The sequence below is a fragment of the Periophthalmus magnuspinnatus genome, chromosome 22 (assembly GCF_009829125.3).
Source record: "Periophthalmus magnuspinnatus isolate fPerMag1 chromosome 22, fPerMag1.2.pri, whole genome shotgun sequence".
NCBI classification, from domain to species: domain Eukaryota; kingdom Metazoa; phylum Chordata; class Actinopteri; order Gobiiformes; family Gobiidae; genus Periophthalmus; species Periophthalmus magnuspinnatus.
The window spans coordinates 8,932,595-8,951,310 of NC_047147.1; the positions used below are offsets into that span (position 1 = coordinate 8,932,595).

An 18,716-nucleotide genomic window follows, 5' to 3' on the forward strand; every position below is an offset into this window, starting at 1 on the left:
ATCAACAGATGAATGCTGCTGTTGTATCTTTGGGCAAGACACTTAACCCACCAGTGTCTGTGTGCACTCGTGTATGAATGTTTGTGTGAATGGGTGAGTGGTTCCTTGATGTAAAGAGCTTTGAGTGCCTTGAAGGTGGAAAAGCTCTATATAAAAAGTGACCGTTCAACATTAGTGATAACATTTTTTGGTTAACATTAATGGTCTAATCTTGTTTTGTGCTAAACTTGAACCTCAAATAAGGCATTTAAAGGGAGAATTTGCTATTAGAAAGGGTTATAGGCGATGTTGACAAAAGAACATCTCAAACCTGTTTAATAAATGTATAGATGCATGCATAAAGTTGGGCAAATAACAGTCAGTGTTTGTTCAAGTATCATTTTGTAGCCTGGCTGGTTTCTGTCTGAATGAAGTCATCTCAAGTTATGATTTCCACTCAACTTTAGATCAAACTCAGTCGCTCTGGGTTATGACATGCGCAGCTGCAACTGATGCTTATATATAGATCCCGATAGACACCGAGACCAGGATGTAGCTATTGAAAAGACATACAGACATTTTGAAACCAGAGCAAAGGGCAAAACATGTATATACGGTGTTGATATTTGCCTGAACACGCAACAATCGCGGGCTTCAAGTGCTGACACAGAGAAACGCGGATGCTGAGAGAGGCTATAACAGCAAAGCATCATGGGAGAAACTGCGGGGGGGCATCAGTATGCAGTAGAGAGGCCGTGTAGTGCTTTTAAATGCTCGCCACATCCCAGCAAAAAGAGCCAGCAAAGATTCATTTGAAACGTTATCAAACATCGCTGTATATTGAAAAAGCGCTAGGATGTGAGAGAAAAAAAGCAAATAAAAGCCAACTCTCCAAATCAGCGCTATCTCATCTCTTCTACCTTTACATTGTGGCGAGATCGATAAAACCAGCACGGAGGCATTTCTTATATTATTTTTTAGCATTGTAGAAGGCAAGCCACTACAAGGATGCTCCGCTGGGTTACATTCACAGAGCAGAAAATGCACACACAGCCAGCACACGGCAGGAAAGCTTGGTGGGTCGCCTCTCATTTTTGAATCGATAAAACATTACCGCAGTTCCTGGAAAATGGGATAAAAGGCATAAGGATTCATCACAGCAACTCGTCACATGTTCACAGCACGAAACGCAACCATAGGCTCCTAAATGTTCCCCCGTAGACTGTTGTACTAACGCAGGGGAAATCAAAGTAGCAACTAGTAGTAACGCTCTTTTGGGTAAAAACATGGGTTGGGTTGATCTATGGCGGTGCCCACTTTTCAGGGTAACTACTGTGTGTGGCTTGTGCGATTTTGTGCAGTTATAGGCGTAAGGGTTTTGCACAACGTGAAATCTATTGCACAAAGTTGAAGAAAGTAGTAGTGGCGAAATGTATTTGTGTAATGATCTCATATTTTGTGTTTAGTTCAGGGTTGATACCTTTTGTAACTTGATGCGTCGCTGTTAATCAAACTGCTTTTGTATGTGACACTTGGTTGCCACGCTGATGAGTTTATGTAAAGATTCGATTTATCAGTTACTGGTCAAATCAAAGAGTGGCTCGGTTGTTGTTTTGTTCTTGTTTCGGCGTGAGTTACGACCTACGGTAACCCTCGTGTTCATCGAATAAACAACAAGAAGTAATGTTTTCGCCGTGTTTTCTTACGCCAGAATGCTACGATACCTTGAAGTGAAACCTTTTACCTTCATGTTTGGTAGCTAGATTGCAGATAGCATATTGTGCGACTGTAAAACACTTGATTCTGAATATTCAAAAGCATAAAAAAAACAAGTCGTTGCTTCGTGTTACATCAGTCTATCTAGGTTAAAGCATTTTCTTGGAAGTGGAGCTAACACACGTTGTTTGTTGGTTGGAAGGTGTTTTTTAAGCTTTATAAAAGTCACTTCACAGCCATAAGTATTTTAATTTTCTACCACTCGTGCATAGTGGAAGTTTACTGGATACTTGAAGCATGTTTTTCATTCATGTCACGATAACAAATTTTGAACTTTGATATATTGCTGAAGAAAATATAGACAATAAACGATAATATTGAAACTAATTTACATCACTGACACAATAACGAAAAAGCAGCTTTATACCACAAAACTATTCTAACTGTAAAATATGGTTAAAAACAGCAGAATTAAACACTTTAGTAGGTAGTTTGTATCAATAATGAGTCATAGAAGTTATTTATTCAAACCTCCACAGCTAAAATCTCACCTTAGCACAGAAAAATAACACAAAGTTCCACACTAGTGCAAAGAAAAAGTACCCATGATGAATATTGACCCACAAAAATGATTGTTCCATCTATCATGTACTGAACGATAATATCAACGATAACAAGATATACAAGTTGGCAGTAATCTGTACAAATCTCAACTGTGAATCTAAACTTTTTATTAAATTCAGACCTAAATCAAGTGACCAAGTGCCAGTTTGCTAGATCTCCTACCCCCAAGATGTCTAAATAAACCCATACAAATGTACAACTGTTGCTTTGTCCTTTAAAACTTAAAAAGCCTGGAACCTTCCTTGCGTTGATCAATCTTGACTTTAGTCCATTTTCAATTTCGTAAAACTATTAAAATGTTAACTTTCTGAATATAAGCAAGACGGGCTTTTAATCAGTGCCATTTCACTCAAAAAATAGTCAAATTTCTCCCACCAAAGACTGAACTCGGCTGCAATCCACAAGTTTTTTCTGACAAATGACTGACTTAACTTCTCCATTAAAAGACTCAAACATCTCATTATTAACCCCAATAAAAATGTGACGATTATTGAGAACACATTGCCTGATTTTCCTTGGGTTCATCAATGAGTCTATCTAATCTGCACCATTAAAATCTATAGTGACTGAAAACAGCTTATGCCTGATATACTGTTTTCATAGTCAGCCTGTAGTTGAACCACTGTTGGCAATTTCCTTTGAGAAATGGCTGAGAGAGACACTATAATGTTCTGTATCCAGTGAGTAAGATGAAAGCTTGTGTGAGATTCCAGTGTGCGCGCCGACAGCTCTCCGGCCCTTATAAACCAGTGGGCAGGAGCCGCACTCGCTCACAGTAATAGCTGGTATGCTGCATTTGGTAATACATCTGCTCTGTCCATTTTAACACTTCCGACTGTGGTGTGAAGAAAGGATTTGACGTTTTCTGAACTCACCTGAAGAATGTGACGAAGAACTGCACCAGGTCCATGAAATTACTGTGCTGGGAGAAAGCAATCTGTGGAGACAAATAAGCAAAGATGGTGTTAGTGAAAGAATTGTGGGTTGTAATAGGCGGAATCTTAAAGTGCATATGACTACTGCATATGGCTACTACTAATATCACTAAAACATTAACATTATTGCTGTAAATTTTGGACTATTGAGCGCACCTGAATATAGGTCGCACCAGCTAAATTTTAAAAGAAAATCAATTCTGTACATAGATAAGCCACATGTTACAAATATGTTGTAGCATGAGATATTTACATAGAAAGATGGTACACAGAGTTTTTTTGAGTTTTAATTTAAGACATGCTTTTACGGCAGTACAGCACCAACACGTCATCAACACAATGCGGTTTTATTTTCTAAACATGCAGGTATCTTCATCCCAACACAAGTCATCTGCATTTATTTCCTCTGCATTTATTTCCTCTTACATTGACTAAGTTCTTCCCGCTGCCGCCGCCAACATCACACCATTGGTTCCTTAATGCCAATCTTACATGCAATGGCTCCATTTCCTTCTTTGAGGCCAAGCTTATGTGCAGTGGCTCCAGTTCCTTCTTTGAGACCAGCTTCATTGTCTTTAACTTACAAAAGCTGCATCATATACATTTCTTCATGTGTCTTCCGTGATGAGCGTTCAAAATCAAAACTAGTGTATTCTTCAGTGCATAATCTTTCCCCATGTTGCATTTACTGTTAGAGAGTGCCCCCCCGGTGGTCGTTAGCCAGTAAAAATCTATTTTAAAAAATCTATAAATTTGCCGCAGGGTTCAAAGCATGGGCAAAAAGTAGCCGCTTATAGTCCAAAAATAACAGTATAGTTAAAATTTGACTTGCCAATTTATTTCATCATCATCATCTAACCATATTAACAATGCTTAAAACTTAACTATTAGACTATTGTGTCATTTAAACAAAATGGACGACGCCTTTATTTTGTTAAATCAATTTTAAATCTCTCAGGAAAACGTGTAAAGCGTCCCAGAACTCACCACTACTTCCTGTAATTTTGTACTTCAACTTTTATTCCACAAACTGCCACTTGACTGATGCAAAACTAGATTTACCACAGATATAAATATTCATTATAAAAAACATGAAAACCTGTCATATGCACTTTAATTAGAAGGGTCAGCATTCTAATGCCGACGTCCGATTGACCTTCTGCGTTTGACGAAAGAGAACATAATGACCAGCACATAATGAGCAGCGCTAAGACGTACTGAATACTGTACCAGATATATGGAAGTATTTATAGAGTAAAGATTGTGCTTCACTAGGCATTTCTGGACATTGTGCGGTGTGATACAAAGTAAATTGGACTCCCGGCTATTGTTTTATGAGCAGACAGTGTGGGGTATTTAAGAAGGCCATACTGCGACAATACTTTCACAATGCTTTGACTGGAGTATTGATTTAGCATTGAGTTTTATATCAAAGACATTTCTTGACTTGGAACAAAGAAAGAGGTAGAGCATGAAACATTGTCCCTGGATTGCTATTGAGAGCAAAATTGACAAAGCTTTACAGTGTAAGCTGAAAAATATGCTTTTCTGCTTTTATGTTGAAGAAAAAAGTTATAGACTAGATGAGGAACTCTAACTGTGATATTAAAGCTTTGGATTGCAACACGACCACCATAGACGCAGCAAAATACCAAAAAAACATATTCATTCATTTTGCTTTCATTATTTTATGTTGAAGGTTTTAAATATTTCTTGAAGGGCTGAACGATTTGGGAAAAATATCTAATTAGTGGTTTTCAGTTTCTAGAATATAATGTCCTACTCCGAGATGGGAGGCATAGAGACAGATTTCCCTATTGTTTGCATTGTACTTTTCTGTGAAATTTCTAAAAGGTAAATTCACAAATGTTGAATCTGATCCTTTCTATTAGCAACTAGACCAGAGGTGTCCAAACTTTATTTTATCGAGGGCCACAGCTCAAAACATATTCGAAGCGGAGGGCCATAGACCAGTGATGAATGCAGTGTGGTGCTTTAAACACAGATTTGACAAAGCCGCTGTATATTAATTAGGCTTGAAACACATTCATTTTAGGTCTGTGTCACAATGAAATGTGATGTTTGAGGTTATAGCGGTAGAAATTGTTTAATTTGCTGTTAAAAGTACTGCTTATGTTCAATTGGGCCGGTTCAGCAGGACGCCTGAGGGCCAATAAAAGCTGGTCTGAGGGCCGTATTTGGACCCCGGGCCATAGTTTGGACACCCCTGAACTAGACCCAAGAACTCACTGATATACAACAAAAATCTGCATTTTAACAATATTTAAGCTATTATTTTACTTTAGTTGTCCCCTGTATCAAATCTTTATTAAACATTACTGGCCTATAGACTGTTGTGATGTCTGAAATCCAGCAATTGTGATTTTTTTGTGATTGTGATATACGATATGTGATTTGACAAGCACTGCAACTGCGTTTAGATTTGTGATGTATGTTTTGACAATAGGATTCTGTTAAAAGTTCACATTTTATGACCAGAGGAATTGACAAAAAGACTGAAATCTAAACAAACTAGACAAACTAATACAAGAATCACATTTCATAACATCAGGGAAAGTTCTAAACTACAGGATTAACAGGTTTTATACAGAACAAAGCAGGATATTGTGTTGTTTGTGGAGGAAATTACGTTGCGGCAGCCTTTGCGATTTGCTAAATGCGCTCATTCAAGTTGCGATAGATCTTGCAGCTCGAGTGTGTGGGCCAAAGTTTTTCATTAGATTTTTATCCAATGCAAAATATAGTAAAACAGTCAATCTTCCTTTACCTCACTATCCGCTTTTTCCATGGTTTACCTTCCCAAACAGGTGGCTGCTGCTAAATTATACTGTTTATTATGTGGCTGAAGTATGGGCACATGAATATTTATCGCTTTAATTTCTCTTTATATTCCATTTGTGATTTCCTCTTCGCTCTCGGCGGTTTGCAAATCAAGTTAGGAGTTAGCCAAGGACTCTGCTCCTTCACACATGCTTCTTGGCCCTACATCACAATTACGCTGCCCACTGCTTTGTTCCCATATACTTCCACTGTAATCACCACAAGAGCAATCTACTGATGGCATCAACTTAATCAAGGTTTCCATAGCGACATTAACACCACATATATCGACCTGTTCGAACCTCTGCTTTCTCTTGCATAATCCCTCCAAAAGACTTGCTAAAAAGGCATGTGTCAACCTCTACAGAGCCACACAACACAACAGCGCCCCTCTCTGGCATTAAAAAGCAACACCACACACAAAGCTGAATTCCCATCACATATTTGCTCTCTCAAGTGACACCTTCGCTTGGACCATCACTGCTTGTCTTATTATTCGAGGGATTTGCATACAATTACGCCACGGCAGAAGAGAGGGAGGGAGAAAGGGATGCAAAACCAACTTGTAGGCATGTGGAATACGCAATTCTGATCAAGACTGTCAATGTATGCACAGAGACGTTAGTGAGGTCAGATGTGTAAGCGGTGACTTTACACGATAGCGGTTTGGATTAGCTATTGTGGCGCTAGTGCTTTGTAATAGAGTTGGAGTCTAATTTAGTTGTATAGTCAGCACCATCTGGTTCAGTAATGTGCTCTTGTTGATTACCGCTGAGTGCCGAGTTTGTAATAGGGTCATTTTTCGCAGTGTAGTTGAATGCAGACAACTAAATAATGCTATTATAACCTGAGTAAAATGTCAATGAGTGGAAAACATGGAGGTTTAGCATTTTGGGTCACAGAGCTGTTCATTTTTGCGCTATAGTATAAAGTCAGTTTTTTGTCCAACATGTCTCTGTCGCAAACAAAAAACAGATACTAAAATTAGAGTTTAAAGTAGTTCATTTGATCAAGTACTGAAAATATCACATAAAACAACTGATTTTACCTTTTTTCAATAGTTTTACAATCTTCATCTCAATCAGAAACACGCTCTTAATTACATTGTTTGAAAAAAAATAACTTAAGTATAAGAACATCTCAGACTGCTTTGTGTCTGTGTGAAAATACATTACAAAATACTGAAGATTGTCATTTTAAACAAAGAACTTTCAAAAAACATCATGGCAGTATCAAAATTGGTAATGTCAAGCCTTTTCTGTTTCCGTCTGTTTTTAGTCCTTTCAAAAAATGGTTTCAGAACAGAATAAACACTGTGCATGCATCTACTTTCCTTCACATTACAATCCAACAATCACATCCCTTCGTCTTCCATCCTTCCCTGCTCTTCATCTCAAAAGGAGCTCTCTAATGTATTTTCACAGACACAAAACACTCACAAATGTCTGAGCTTCAAACAATGCAATTAAGATACGGTCCCACAGAGGACAGAGACAGTTCTGTGGCATATTTAGAAATGACACCAAAGCTAATGGGAATTTACATGTGATGGAGATTTATGTGCATGGAGTCGGATTTTAGAACCATTTAGTAAAACAGCATGGCGACGGGCTTAAATGGGAGGTGAATCGTGTTTTAGCATACAAAATTCACACATGGCATTGGCTTTAGACTTGTGTCAATAGACTAGAAAGCTGTTCTCTTTGACTAAACTGAATCACATCATAAACCCAATTGAATACGGGGCATGTGCCTCTTTATCAGACTGTTATTATGATCCAAGTATAGGTTTGCATGAGTGATTGCATATACAATTCACTCTGATGCTAGTCCTTTCAACTGGCACTACATTATCAAGCTATTGTGAGCTATTGTTTTTTTATGCTGACAGAGAGCACATTGAACTTTGTGCTAGTATTTGTTTCATTTGACAATTACAAAGATATTAGTCAGAAACATGGTCAAAACATCTGCAAGGTAAACAGGAAATACCACCATAGAATCCTGCCCTGTCCTCCAGCTCAAATTTAAACTACAAGTAATCAAGAATGTTGTGTAAAATGATTATCTTTTTATTGTTGTCTTTCTCTCTTGACAGAAGAAACCACTACACCCTAATATAAAGTGATAAAACGGTATAAAATATCGTAAGTAAAGGCAGACTCTACTTGACCATGTGACGAAATGAGCCATAGTCATCTCCATTTTATTTCACAATATTCCCAACAACAGCATTACTCCACTTTCTCATCATGCAGTAAACCAGTGCCAACCCACTGTGAGGACATGTGCTTTAAAAGTATGTGTACGCGCCTACTCCATGTTGGACACCAAGGCGACAGGAGGCTGCTGCTCTGGTTATGTGCCCAGTGAAGGGTGACTCTTTAGGAGCTGCGAATGATCTCCCAGCAGGCCCTGACAGCCTGCCTCTGGGCCTTACAGCTGCACATAGTCACTGTTTAATGCTTTGTGACACTATCGGACTATTGGAGAAAAGTGTCTTATGACTGTGCGGGATAATGTACCAGAGGAAAAAATGAAAATGAATGTAATATCGCAGCAGACAGTACTTTAACCAACAGTGAGAGCATTACCATTTAAGCTTATAGATGTGTAACGGCAACAATATGAAAACAAGGGAAGATATGAAACATTTTAAAGTGGAACTGCGCACTAATCAACTGTTTTTGGTATTAAACTTTTCCAGATGAAGATGAATGATCTGTGGGTACCAATAAAGTAACCCTGAACCTTCTATATGTTTTTTAATAGCATTGTATACTTTTCCTGTTGCTTCTGATCACTTTAGGACAAACTAGGTACATTTGCAGCTTTCTGGTTGAAAATGTATTTTAAAAAATGGGTGTAAATGCAATTTTAAGTATGTGGTGACATCACGTAGAACTGCCCTGATTAAAACTCTACCCCTGCAGCCCAGTGTTTGTAATCCGAAACACCCGTCTGCAGGGGTAGAGTTTGAAATGTTAGACCAATCACACTGTTCCTTACAACCCCCGGGCCTGACCTCCCCCTTCACTATCAACGCTGTCCTCCAGGTACTGCCAGATATTGTTTGTCAGCTCTGTTTGAAATGTGGCTGTGTCCCACTTCAACCAAAATAATACTTGGACTACTGTTTGGGTCATTTAACTTTCATACCCACTTCATTTTTCAGTGTTCCTTGACAAATCCTTACGCTTACATGAATTTTTCCTGCTTCTAGCGCAAGCTTTGGAGACAAAATGTTCAGCTTATGCTCAATATCTCGCTTTTTTTTAACGCCAAATGCATCATGTACTATAGCATTCCACTGCACATGGTAAAAAAACGTAGTGAAGAGTTTTTTTTTTGTTTATGGGCGTAATCAGAGCAGGAATCGAACCATCAACCTCCCTGTTAGTGCGATCTGTTTACCACCTGAGCCGCTGTCCCTCATCGTATCACGCCTTTCTACTTCACACAATGGTATAAACATTAGCATTCTCACTAGCATCAGCAGTCTTTAACACAGACATTTGATTTGGGAGGCTGGGTTGGCACAATTACCAGAGCATAATGAGTTTTAAATCTGCCCTTTCATTCTCTATAATGTGCTGTTAAAAACTCCTCTTGGCTGATCTGTCATATATTTACATTATCGTTTCCCATTTCAATATTGGGTACTTTTCGTATTATTCTCTGCTACAGTGCAATGTTTGCCAAGTACCTAGTGATTACCATGGTGACTCCTCATCAGGCAGCCATGCACGACCCGATACACACAGACCCTGAGCACTCACAGCTGCTGCCTCTGTACACGGGACACTATATTAGGAGTGCGCTCTAATCTCTACCATATCGGGACACGTTCACCACGGCAACAGACACCAGATCACAGCCGTTTAAAGGTGAACTACGCAGCTTTTCTAGTGGATGATCCCCCACCTGCTTGTTTCCATGGAGATTATCGTGTTGCCTGGAAGGTTATCGACAAACAGGTGATGGCACCAACCGAAGTTACAGGTCAGATCTGCGCAGAGGCAACCACACTCCAAGAATACATGGTTTTTCAAGGCATTTTTAGCAATATAAACACCAGTAATTGAACTGAAAATACAAGATAGTTCAACATTTCAGGCAAAGTAATAATCTCCATGGAGACAAGCAGCTGGCAGGCAAATCAGCAAAGTGACATAGTGCACCTTTAATGTAATTAGGCTGCGATAAAAAAATAAAAAAAAGTTAAATTCAGATGTATTCGTTAGGACAGGGTCTGGGAGGGAGTAAGTTCTCTGAGTAATCTCGCAACAGTTGATTGGCCTTTGATGATTCAAACTGTATGATGCCGGTGCAGTCAACAGTGAAAAGACCACACTTTTGGCAGCTCAGGGATATTTCATCACTGCAGCTTCCAACTCGTGCACACGTTCGGTCGAGTTAAAGTAGGCGCTAAAGTGGATTTTATACCACTATCTTTTTAATGAGTAATACTTTTATATAATCTCCAAGGCTGTGGAATCAGCTCCCACTGCACATTAGGCTGGCCGACTCACTCCCTGTTTTTAAGTCCCTCCTGAAGACTCACTTGTTCTCTTTGACTTTTAACTCAGTAACAAATGGTACACAGTCAACGCTCAAACTGTTGAACGTTCTGATTAATTTGTTTACAGCACTTTGGTCGACTGTGCTGTTTTTAAAGTACTTTAGAAAGAAAGTCCTTGCAATCAGAAGTAGTAACATGAGTACTGAGTAGTAACAGTAGTGACAGTAGTGATTTTCTTGTCTATTTGACTGAAAAAAAAGCTTGTGCAATGAATCAATTTTTAATCAAACCAAGATCCAATCATTTCTAATTGTCAGTGACAATCCTCTGTCAGTGGAAGTTTGTGATTTGGAGTTGAATTTAGAAGAATAAATGGGATTTTTGTGTTAATGATTGAAAAAAAAAAGTTTGTCTTGTCTGACTTCTAATTAAAACTTTCTCCTAAGCAGTAATTTAAATCAACAATTATTTTACTTGCAGATTTGGAAAACTTCTACACAACGACACGACTAAACTTCAATAGCCTTAAAACTATCCATGAGTGATAAAAAAAGTGCCCCGTTGCCACTGAATATTTAGTTTTGAATTGTTAATAACCATCTTCTGAATGGTCCAAAGTCCTCAAAATGTCGCCTGCATACATACATGAAGTAGACTGACCGTGAGCAGCGCCTATAGTGCGTCAGAACACAGGGTCAATGTGCTCAGCTGTCATTGCCCTTGACCAGGACAGGGATATAAATCTGAGCTGTCCCATGGCTCTGCTCTCACTGGTCCCATGGGACACAGGGAGATGGACAAACATGGCCCCCAGACAATAAAGGTCAGGCTGCATTACAGTCGGCCCGCGTTACACCGCACATCATGACATGTTTGATTCAACGCCATGGAAATGTACAACAGAGCTATTCAAACACATTAAGGATTTCTCAGAGCATTTTAAACATGGAGTGGGGGGTAAGCCAAAAATACACGGGAATTTAAAGTCAAGATCACCACTTATGATCTTAGACACCTGCAGCTGCTAAGAGATTTGATTGGTTAAATCCACCTGTCACTCAAAACATAGTGAAGGACGCTAAATGGGGAACGTGGCTAAATTAAATTAAACTGCTAAGCTAAATTAAACTGAAGTACAGTTGTCCCTCACTATAACGCGGTTCACCTTTCTCGCTGTTTCGTGGATTTTTTTAGAGAAATTTTGCATGCTTGTTTTTACACTGTATGTTCTGCGTCCTGATTGGCTAAGGGACTGTAGACCATTGTCCATCAGTCTCCTCCGTGCCGTGTCTCCTGTACAGTACAGAACATGTTCAGACAAATTTACATAAACGTTCGATCGCAGTGTGACTCTGAAGTGCTGTATGTTTGCACATTTTCTCCCCGACAAAACCCACAATGTCGATGAAACGTTTTGCACCGATAAAGGTGCCTACGAAGTGTTTGAACTTTGAGAGTGTTTAAACAAGAGAAAAATGTGAGAAAATGTTAATTGCTGTGAGAGAAAAGTGTATAAAGTGTGTGGTGAGGGGTTTTACAGCTGCAAAACATATAGAATAACTGTAAAAAATAAAGCTGATACTTCGCGGATTCTGCCTATTGTGGGTTATATTTAGAACGTAACCCCCACGATAAACGAGGGACCACTGTATCGAATCACGACAAAGTGGCACCGCCAGCAAATTGTAAGACTGGATGTCTTTCAAGATATTTTTACAGCAAAAAACACCTGTATTAATGTAAATGTCAGACAGAAGAGTTACATAGTGCACCTTTAACCTTTATAAAACAAACAGGAACAGTGCTGACCAAGTACATTTCACAGCCAATTGGTCTTTGCACATAACACTCACAGGAAGAATACCTAAGTCGATACCTTACTGGGAAGCTCTCGTTTCCTCAATTGGTCTGTCATTTTGAAAAATGAATTATAGACTGTCAACATGTCAATCAATAAGATGTAATATAAAGGAGTTCATTGTATTATACCAGCGCTGTACTGGTGGTTTTCAGATTGTAGAACATGATGGGGGAAAAAGAGACAGATTTTCCCATTGATTACATTGTTCTTTTATATGAAATATGCAAAAGGTAAATTCACAAATGTTGAACCAAGTATTTTCAATTACTGACTAAACCAAAGAACTCACTACATAATTACAACATAATTTTGCATTTGAACAATATTAATTTTAGCTGCCCCCCATCTGAGAGCAAATTAATTAATATTTGCTTATACAATGCTGTGATCTGAAACCCAGCCACTGCAGTCAGGATCTCTGCTTAGTGGTATGTTAAGCATTTCTAGTTTGATGCGTTAATTCTCTACTGAGCGAGTTATAAAGAAGTGAACAAAAGCATGTTTGAATTGACACAGCAGATGGCAGCCAAGCAACAAGTGCAGAGATTAGTAATGTGAGGAAAACAGACGTGAGGCTTCACAGGCACGGACAACACAACACAAGACAACACTTCTGACATTAGATTAACACAGGAGCTAGGCAGACGCTCTGGGTGCAAGAGGCAGGAAAGAGGGAGAGAGATAGACAGGTGAGAGAGGGCAAGAGAAGAGAGAGAAAGAGGGAAAGCATGTAGGAGGGAGTGGGGTTTGTGAAAGACCAAGAGGCGGGAGTGAGAGGGAGCAAGAGAAGGATAGAAAGGAAAAAAGACAGGAAGAGTGAAAGAGAGAGAGAAAAGGGTGAGAGAGAAGCGTAGGGAAAGCGGAAGAGGAAGAGAGAATGTGGGAGGGAGCGAGAGAAAGAAGAGAGCGTAGGAAGAGGGAGCAAGAGAGTGACAGGGGGGAAGAGACAGATGATGTGGGAGAGGGGAGAGAGTGTGAGACAGGGACAGAGCAAGACAGGAGACACGAGATGGCGAGAGAGGGCGCAAGAGAGGGTGGGAAGAGGGTTAGAGAGTCAGGGAGAGAGAAAGGGAGAGAGAGAAGACAAGAGCAAGAGAGAGTGAGGGGGGGGGAAAGTGAGAGGTAGGAGAAGCTAGAAAACGTGAAAGAGCGAGGGAAAGACAAAGAGGGAAAGATGGTAGCGAGAGAGAGAGAGAGAGAGAGGGAGGGAGGTGTGGGGGGTGTACAGAGAGGTGTGGAGAGAGAGAGAGAGAGAGAGTTGGCTTTAGCTGGGCCACAGAGGGCTTAGGCAACACACGGCCCACTCTCAATGCAGCATGTGTTTCATCTTAACATTCCACTTTGCCTTTGCTCTTTCTCGGCTGCACAAACCAGCTCTGCTCCGTGTGCCAACTCTGCAGGGCCAGCCGCCTACGAACACGGCCAATCAAACGCCACCCCAACAGCGGGCACGGCGCAGAAGGGGAGCATAGATACGGGAACAAATGGGAAATGGAAGCTTCCGAGAGACACGGCTCCCCCATTGCATGATGTAATGACCAGACCACGACTACTTCACGGATGCATATGCTTTTAATAATGAATCGCAAACCCCTTTAAGTGCACAGTGCAACTTCTCTGGTGAAGGGCACGACACCTTCTTGTCTCCATGGAGATGTTATTGCTTTGCCTGTTATGTTACACAGTATGGCATTGAACTTAACACTGTAGAGAGAAGCAGGCTAATTTACAGGTCAGATCTGTAGAGAGAAGACCTCAATAACAGTTGTAATATATATTTTTTTAGGTTCTTAAATAAAGCAATAAAAACACCAGTAATTTAATAAAGAAAAGAAGGTGGTGGAGCCTCTGCCACCTCTACCAGAAAAATTACATAGTGCACCTTTAAGTATCACTGGCCCTTCTTTCAAAGTCAATATCTCTTCTGCAATATAAAGCTATGAATTCCCAAGTTGCATCCTCAGCAGTATCTTTCTATTGTACAAAATATAAACCAAAGGCGTTGTTGGTCTATATCAAACTGATCATTATTTCATCAGATACTCAAGAAAATTTGTGTTGCCAACAAGCTAACAGCTAATTTGAAGGCAATGAAGTTAAACGTAGAAAAGTGAAGAGGAGATGTTACCTTGCTATCGAAGCTCCATGAATAAGAAGTGTGTGTTTTAGGGGCGGAGGGAGATGTCGTATATGATCCTACCCAAAACGAGGTACAGGTGAGTCCACTACAGCTGTGAGCGGCTAAGGGCTGAGCTGTGACAGAGCAGAGCGTGGAGGACAGAGGCTTGTATTTCAAGGGGAGGGCAAATAGAGGGAAGGAGCTTACATGGGGCAGCCGCTTAAATCTGTGCCGGGAAAAGGCTGAGGGCAGCAGGGGAAACAAATAAATAACTACACTGGATTTGGCAGTGGAGTTTACCTCTGCAACTAGCAGATGTTTTTCATAAGAATCTATGTTAGACTAACCTGGACAAATGTGTAGGACCTGAATAGGGGTTGACAATGTGTTTCTCAAAATGTTACCATCTAAAAGTTCACTTTCCATAAACCATCTTAAATAAACTACATTGAATCGGAATGTCCACAAAACATTTTGGACACAAAAGCTAAGCAAGCAATATTGATTCAGGTCTAAAGCTTATTTCAAGTTCCACTGAAAGCAGCACAGCAGCTGCAAAACTATATTTTGCCCAATATACATTAGCAGACATTTCTGGTTCTGGTTGATTAATCGGCAAAAGTACTACGACTACTACTACAACTACTTCTACTTGAAGTAGAAGTTGGCACAATAGCCAGGTCAAAGGATTAAACATTCAAGCTGTTTGGTAATTGTATATACCGGTAATTCAGGATACATTTGAATGTATCATGTTTTTACAATAATATATTGTCAAAGGAAGTCAAAGGTGCTTTTATGTGTGAACAACTTTCCCTTTTCGGCTTGCAGCTCTTGGGACATTTCCGAGGTGTAATCCCAACCCTGGCTGTACTTGTCCAGAGTAGAGCACAGCGGGTCTCTGTGTGGGACTCAACACAGGCTCATTCATTCATAACCACAGCTAAAGAGCTACCTCAGCACACAGTAAAGGCAAGGTCATGTTTTATACATTTACTGACTGGGTGAATATTTTTACAGTCATATAAATATTTAACACAAAGAATCTGATCAAATGAGGTGAAGATTTGGTATATTTGCAAATACAAGGAATCACAATCTAAACAGCTGCAACTACAAAGAGAGGGCAGATCACGTAGCCATCTCACAATAATAAAAAATATACCTTACCTGGACCTGGAAATATTGTAGTTGCAAAGCCGGTAAAATGGTGAATAACTTGAACTGGCCACTTATTGTCCTCTACAGGAACAATATTTGAAGATGAATTCATAAAATTTTTACTAAATCTAACTGTAAACCTTCTTGGCCAAGTCATAAAATGTTTCAACAGAGAAAAAATAAAAAATCTGCCCCCACTCTTAGTTCCTGCCAGCAGTATACAAAAACTAACACATAGCAAATGCAGACATTACAACACAAGTGTTAAAATGAAGGGACTGCCCCAGGAGGAAGTTGTGCATGAAAGTTAAATGTAAGAAATAGTCAGATATGGTGGTATGACACATAAGTATATTAATATAAGTATTTGAAGTATTAGTCGTTGATGGATGAATGGTTTGACAAACTAAACTAAATTACTTAAACATCTGATGTACCAGGTTAGTATGCTCAGAAACCAAGGACATGCTAGTAAAAGTATAGCAAGTATTATTCACCATGTTTAATATAAAGTAATGCAAGTTTGATGTAAAGGAAGGCCATATAAACAGTGATGAGATTAAAGCAGAAGAGCGAGCAGCGCTGACAACTGCTAAAACATACATTGCATTTTCAATTTGTCACACAGCGATAATGCTCTTATACATAAACATCTCACATCGCCTCTCTCTGCTCTGAACGTTACCAGGAACAATGTTGGTTTGGAGACTGTCTGACGGAGATATGACTGTGCTTCAAAGCCTGGACCTGATCAATTAACCAAAGGTACCAACAGTCCATTATGAGTCTTTGTTAATCCCCCCGGCCACGTAAAGTGACTGATTTATCTTGTCATATTTTACTCAAAGGTTTCCAAGGCGTCCTTATTTTCATGTTCTGCCACACTTTACGCCAGCACACGGCCGGGGGAGCATCAAATCTAAATAATAAAAGATAAATTTTCCACAGAATGAGGTTAAATATGCATACAATCATGGTGTTGTACGCAATGTGCAGTAATCGTTTAAATACTAATACATATTGGCATTATAATACTTAAAATGGTCAACTATAACTGCCACTGACTATATTTTAACAATCTCTAGGAAAAGGGCTTAAAAAAGACCTACTCGAGGAATGTCTTAGTCTTAAATGTAAAATTCAAGACTAGATTTGTGCAGTTCACATCATATAACCATGTACAACGTTTAAAAGGATCCCACAGTGATTAAATAGGCAGTTATTGGTGATCCTAATAAAACAATAGACATAAGGTCAAAAAAAGACATGGTCCAATGCCAAAATCAGTTTATTGTAAAACGTTATAGACTATATAATAATGCTAGTTTCTAAAATTTGGGCTAGGAGGTTAATTTGCATACATGTAAGCTGCGTGGTTAATGCAATCCAGGGTTAATTTTTTTATCAGTTACATTTTAAAACCTGGACTTCCAAATACATCAACTTGCAAAAACATGTGTTAGTTATACATTTCACACCAGGCAAAATGTCATTTATGTAGCATGTCTAAACTACGTACATAATTGAGCCTAACAGAACATTTTGAACATTTTGCATGGGATGGAGCGGAGTTTTGCCCTGATGGACTGTTCTCTTGCTGAAAAGCTTACTTGAATTTTAATGGGCCATGTAAAGTTGCTGACGTAGACGAAGAACGTGATGTTGGGGCTGTTGCGGAAATCGAAGTTCTCGTTGGAAAAACTGTCTTTAAACTCCTTTATGTTGCTCCGGGAGACGATGGGGATCTCCTCACCGGTCTGGGTACCTGCTACACAAGGCAAGCACAAAAATAGGCACATTAAAGCTGCGTTCACAACAAAATTAGGAGTAAAGGACTAAACCTAGACTAAACATGGACTGAAACTGGACTAAACTTGGACCTAACCAAGTGTGCATTATGGCTAAACCAGGATCATACAAAGACCAAATCAGCACAAGCGTGAACACAGTGAATTTCATTTCATTAGACAGCAGCTGAGTTGTACCTGTGAAACTGGTGGCCCACGTAATGTTCAGGTTGAAGTTCTTTGAGGCATTGATGAACATGTCCAGATCTCGGTTTGGCTAAAATACAAACAGAAAAGGCAGCAAAATGAATAAACCTTTACAAAAAGAGTTATGCTTTTGCTTCTTTGTTAAAAATGTCCAACTAAAAACTAATTTACAACAATGGTTTTATATTTTAAAAGTGTGTCTACAAAAGAATTACATGATTATAACGGTTACTTTCATCGTACCAGTCACAATGAAGAGATAATCATTTTGAAATTCAAGTATAAGGATTGCAAATGAAAGGTGCTTATTTAGCGACTCATGTCTTACAGCAAAGTACTTTCTGGACAGTGGACATGGCTGGGTTAGACTCTGGGACATCATCATTTCCCCACCATCAAATACATTTAGAATAAAACTACACTAAACCAGGTTGAAACTAGGGCTATACTATATAATCAAGTAGCTCAAAGTGAGGGCTAACACAAAGGAGGCTAAAAAGGTGAATAAAAGTGACTGTAATTTAATCAAAGCTTGACCTGTCGAGGACACAGACAGTATTTAATAAGGTGTGTCTGTCTGTCACTGTCAAATAGGGCTGTGGGCCTTTAGCCGTTTAGACGATTAATTGATCAATGGCGTCTTGATGAATCATTTTATTATAAAGATTCATCTGGGACAAGAACAGAAAGGAGAAGTTACAAGATTACAAGCATATTTTTTGTTATTTATATGTAAAAAGATGCAAGTGAGTCATACATTTAATACGCCTTTAAATGAATAATAAATGTGCAATAAATAGTAGTTTTTGTTTTGTTTGTGAGTGCAGTTTGAGGTCAGATACACTGAGATACATAGATACACATACAAGCCTTAAGAGCTTTTGCCACGCCCCCTTTTTAGTCGTCTAAACGATTGCCGGGACATGTCTTCATTCTTTACTGAACTACAACCCTACTGTCAAAG

The 18,716-nt window shown here is 39.3% G+C and overlaps 1 protein-coding gene across 1 annotated transcript in view; it reads right to left on the reverse strand.

Moving 5' to 3' along the window:
- Window positions 1-18,716, reverse strand: part of atrn (attractin) — a 162,274-nt gene that overhangs the window by 81,872 nt on the left and 61,686 nt on the right. Inside the window, exons 23-25 of the mRNA XM_033987846.2 lie at window positions 17,744-17,822; window positions 17,369-17,526; window positions 3,195-3,256 (exon numbers count right to left, since the gene is read on the reverse strand). Of these exons, the coding sequence (XP_033843737.1) occupies window positions 3,195-3,256; window positions 17,369-17,526; window positions 17,744-17,822 (299 nt within the window). The remainder of the gene's footprint in view (window positions 1-3,194; window positions 3,257-17,368; window positions 17,527-17,743; window positions 17,823-18,716) is intronic.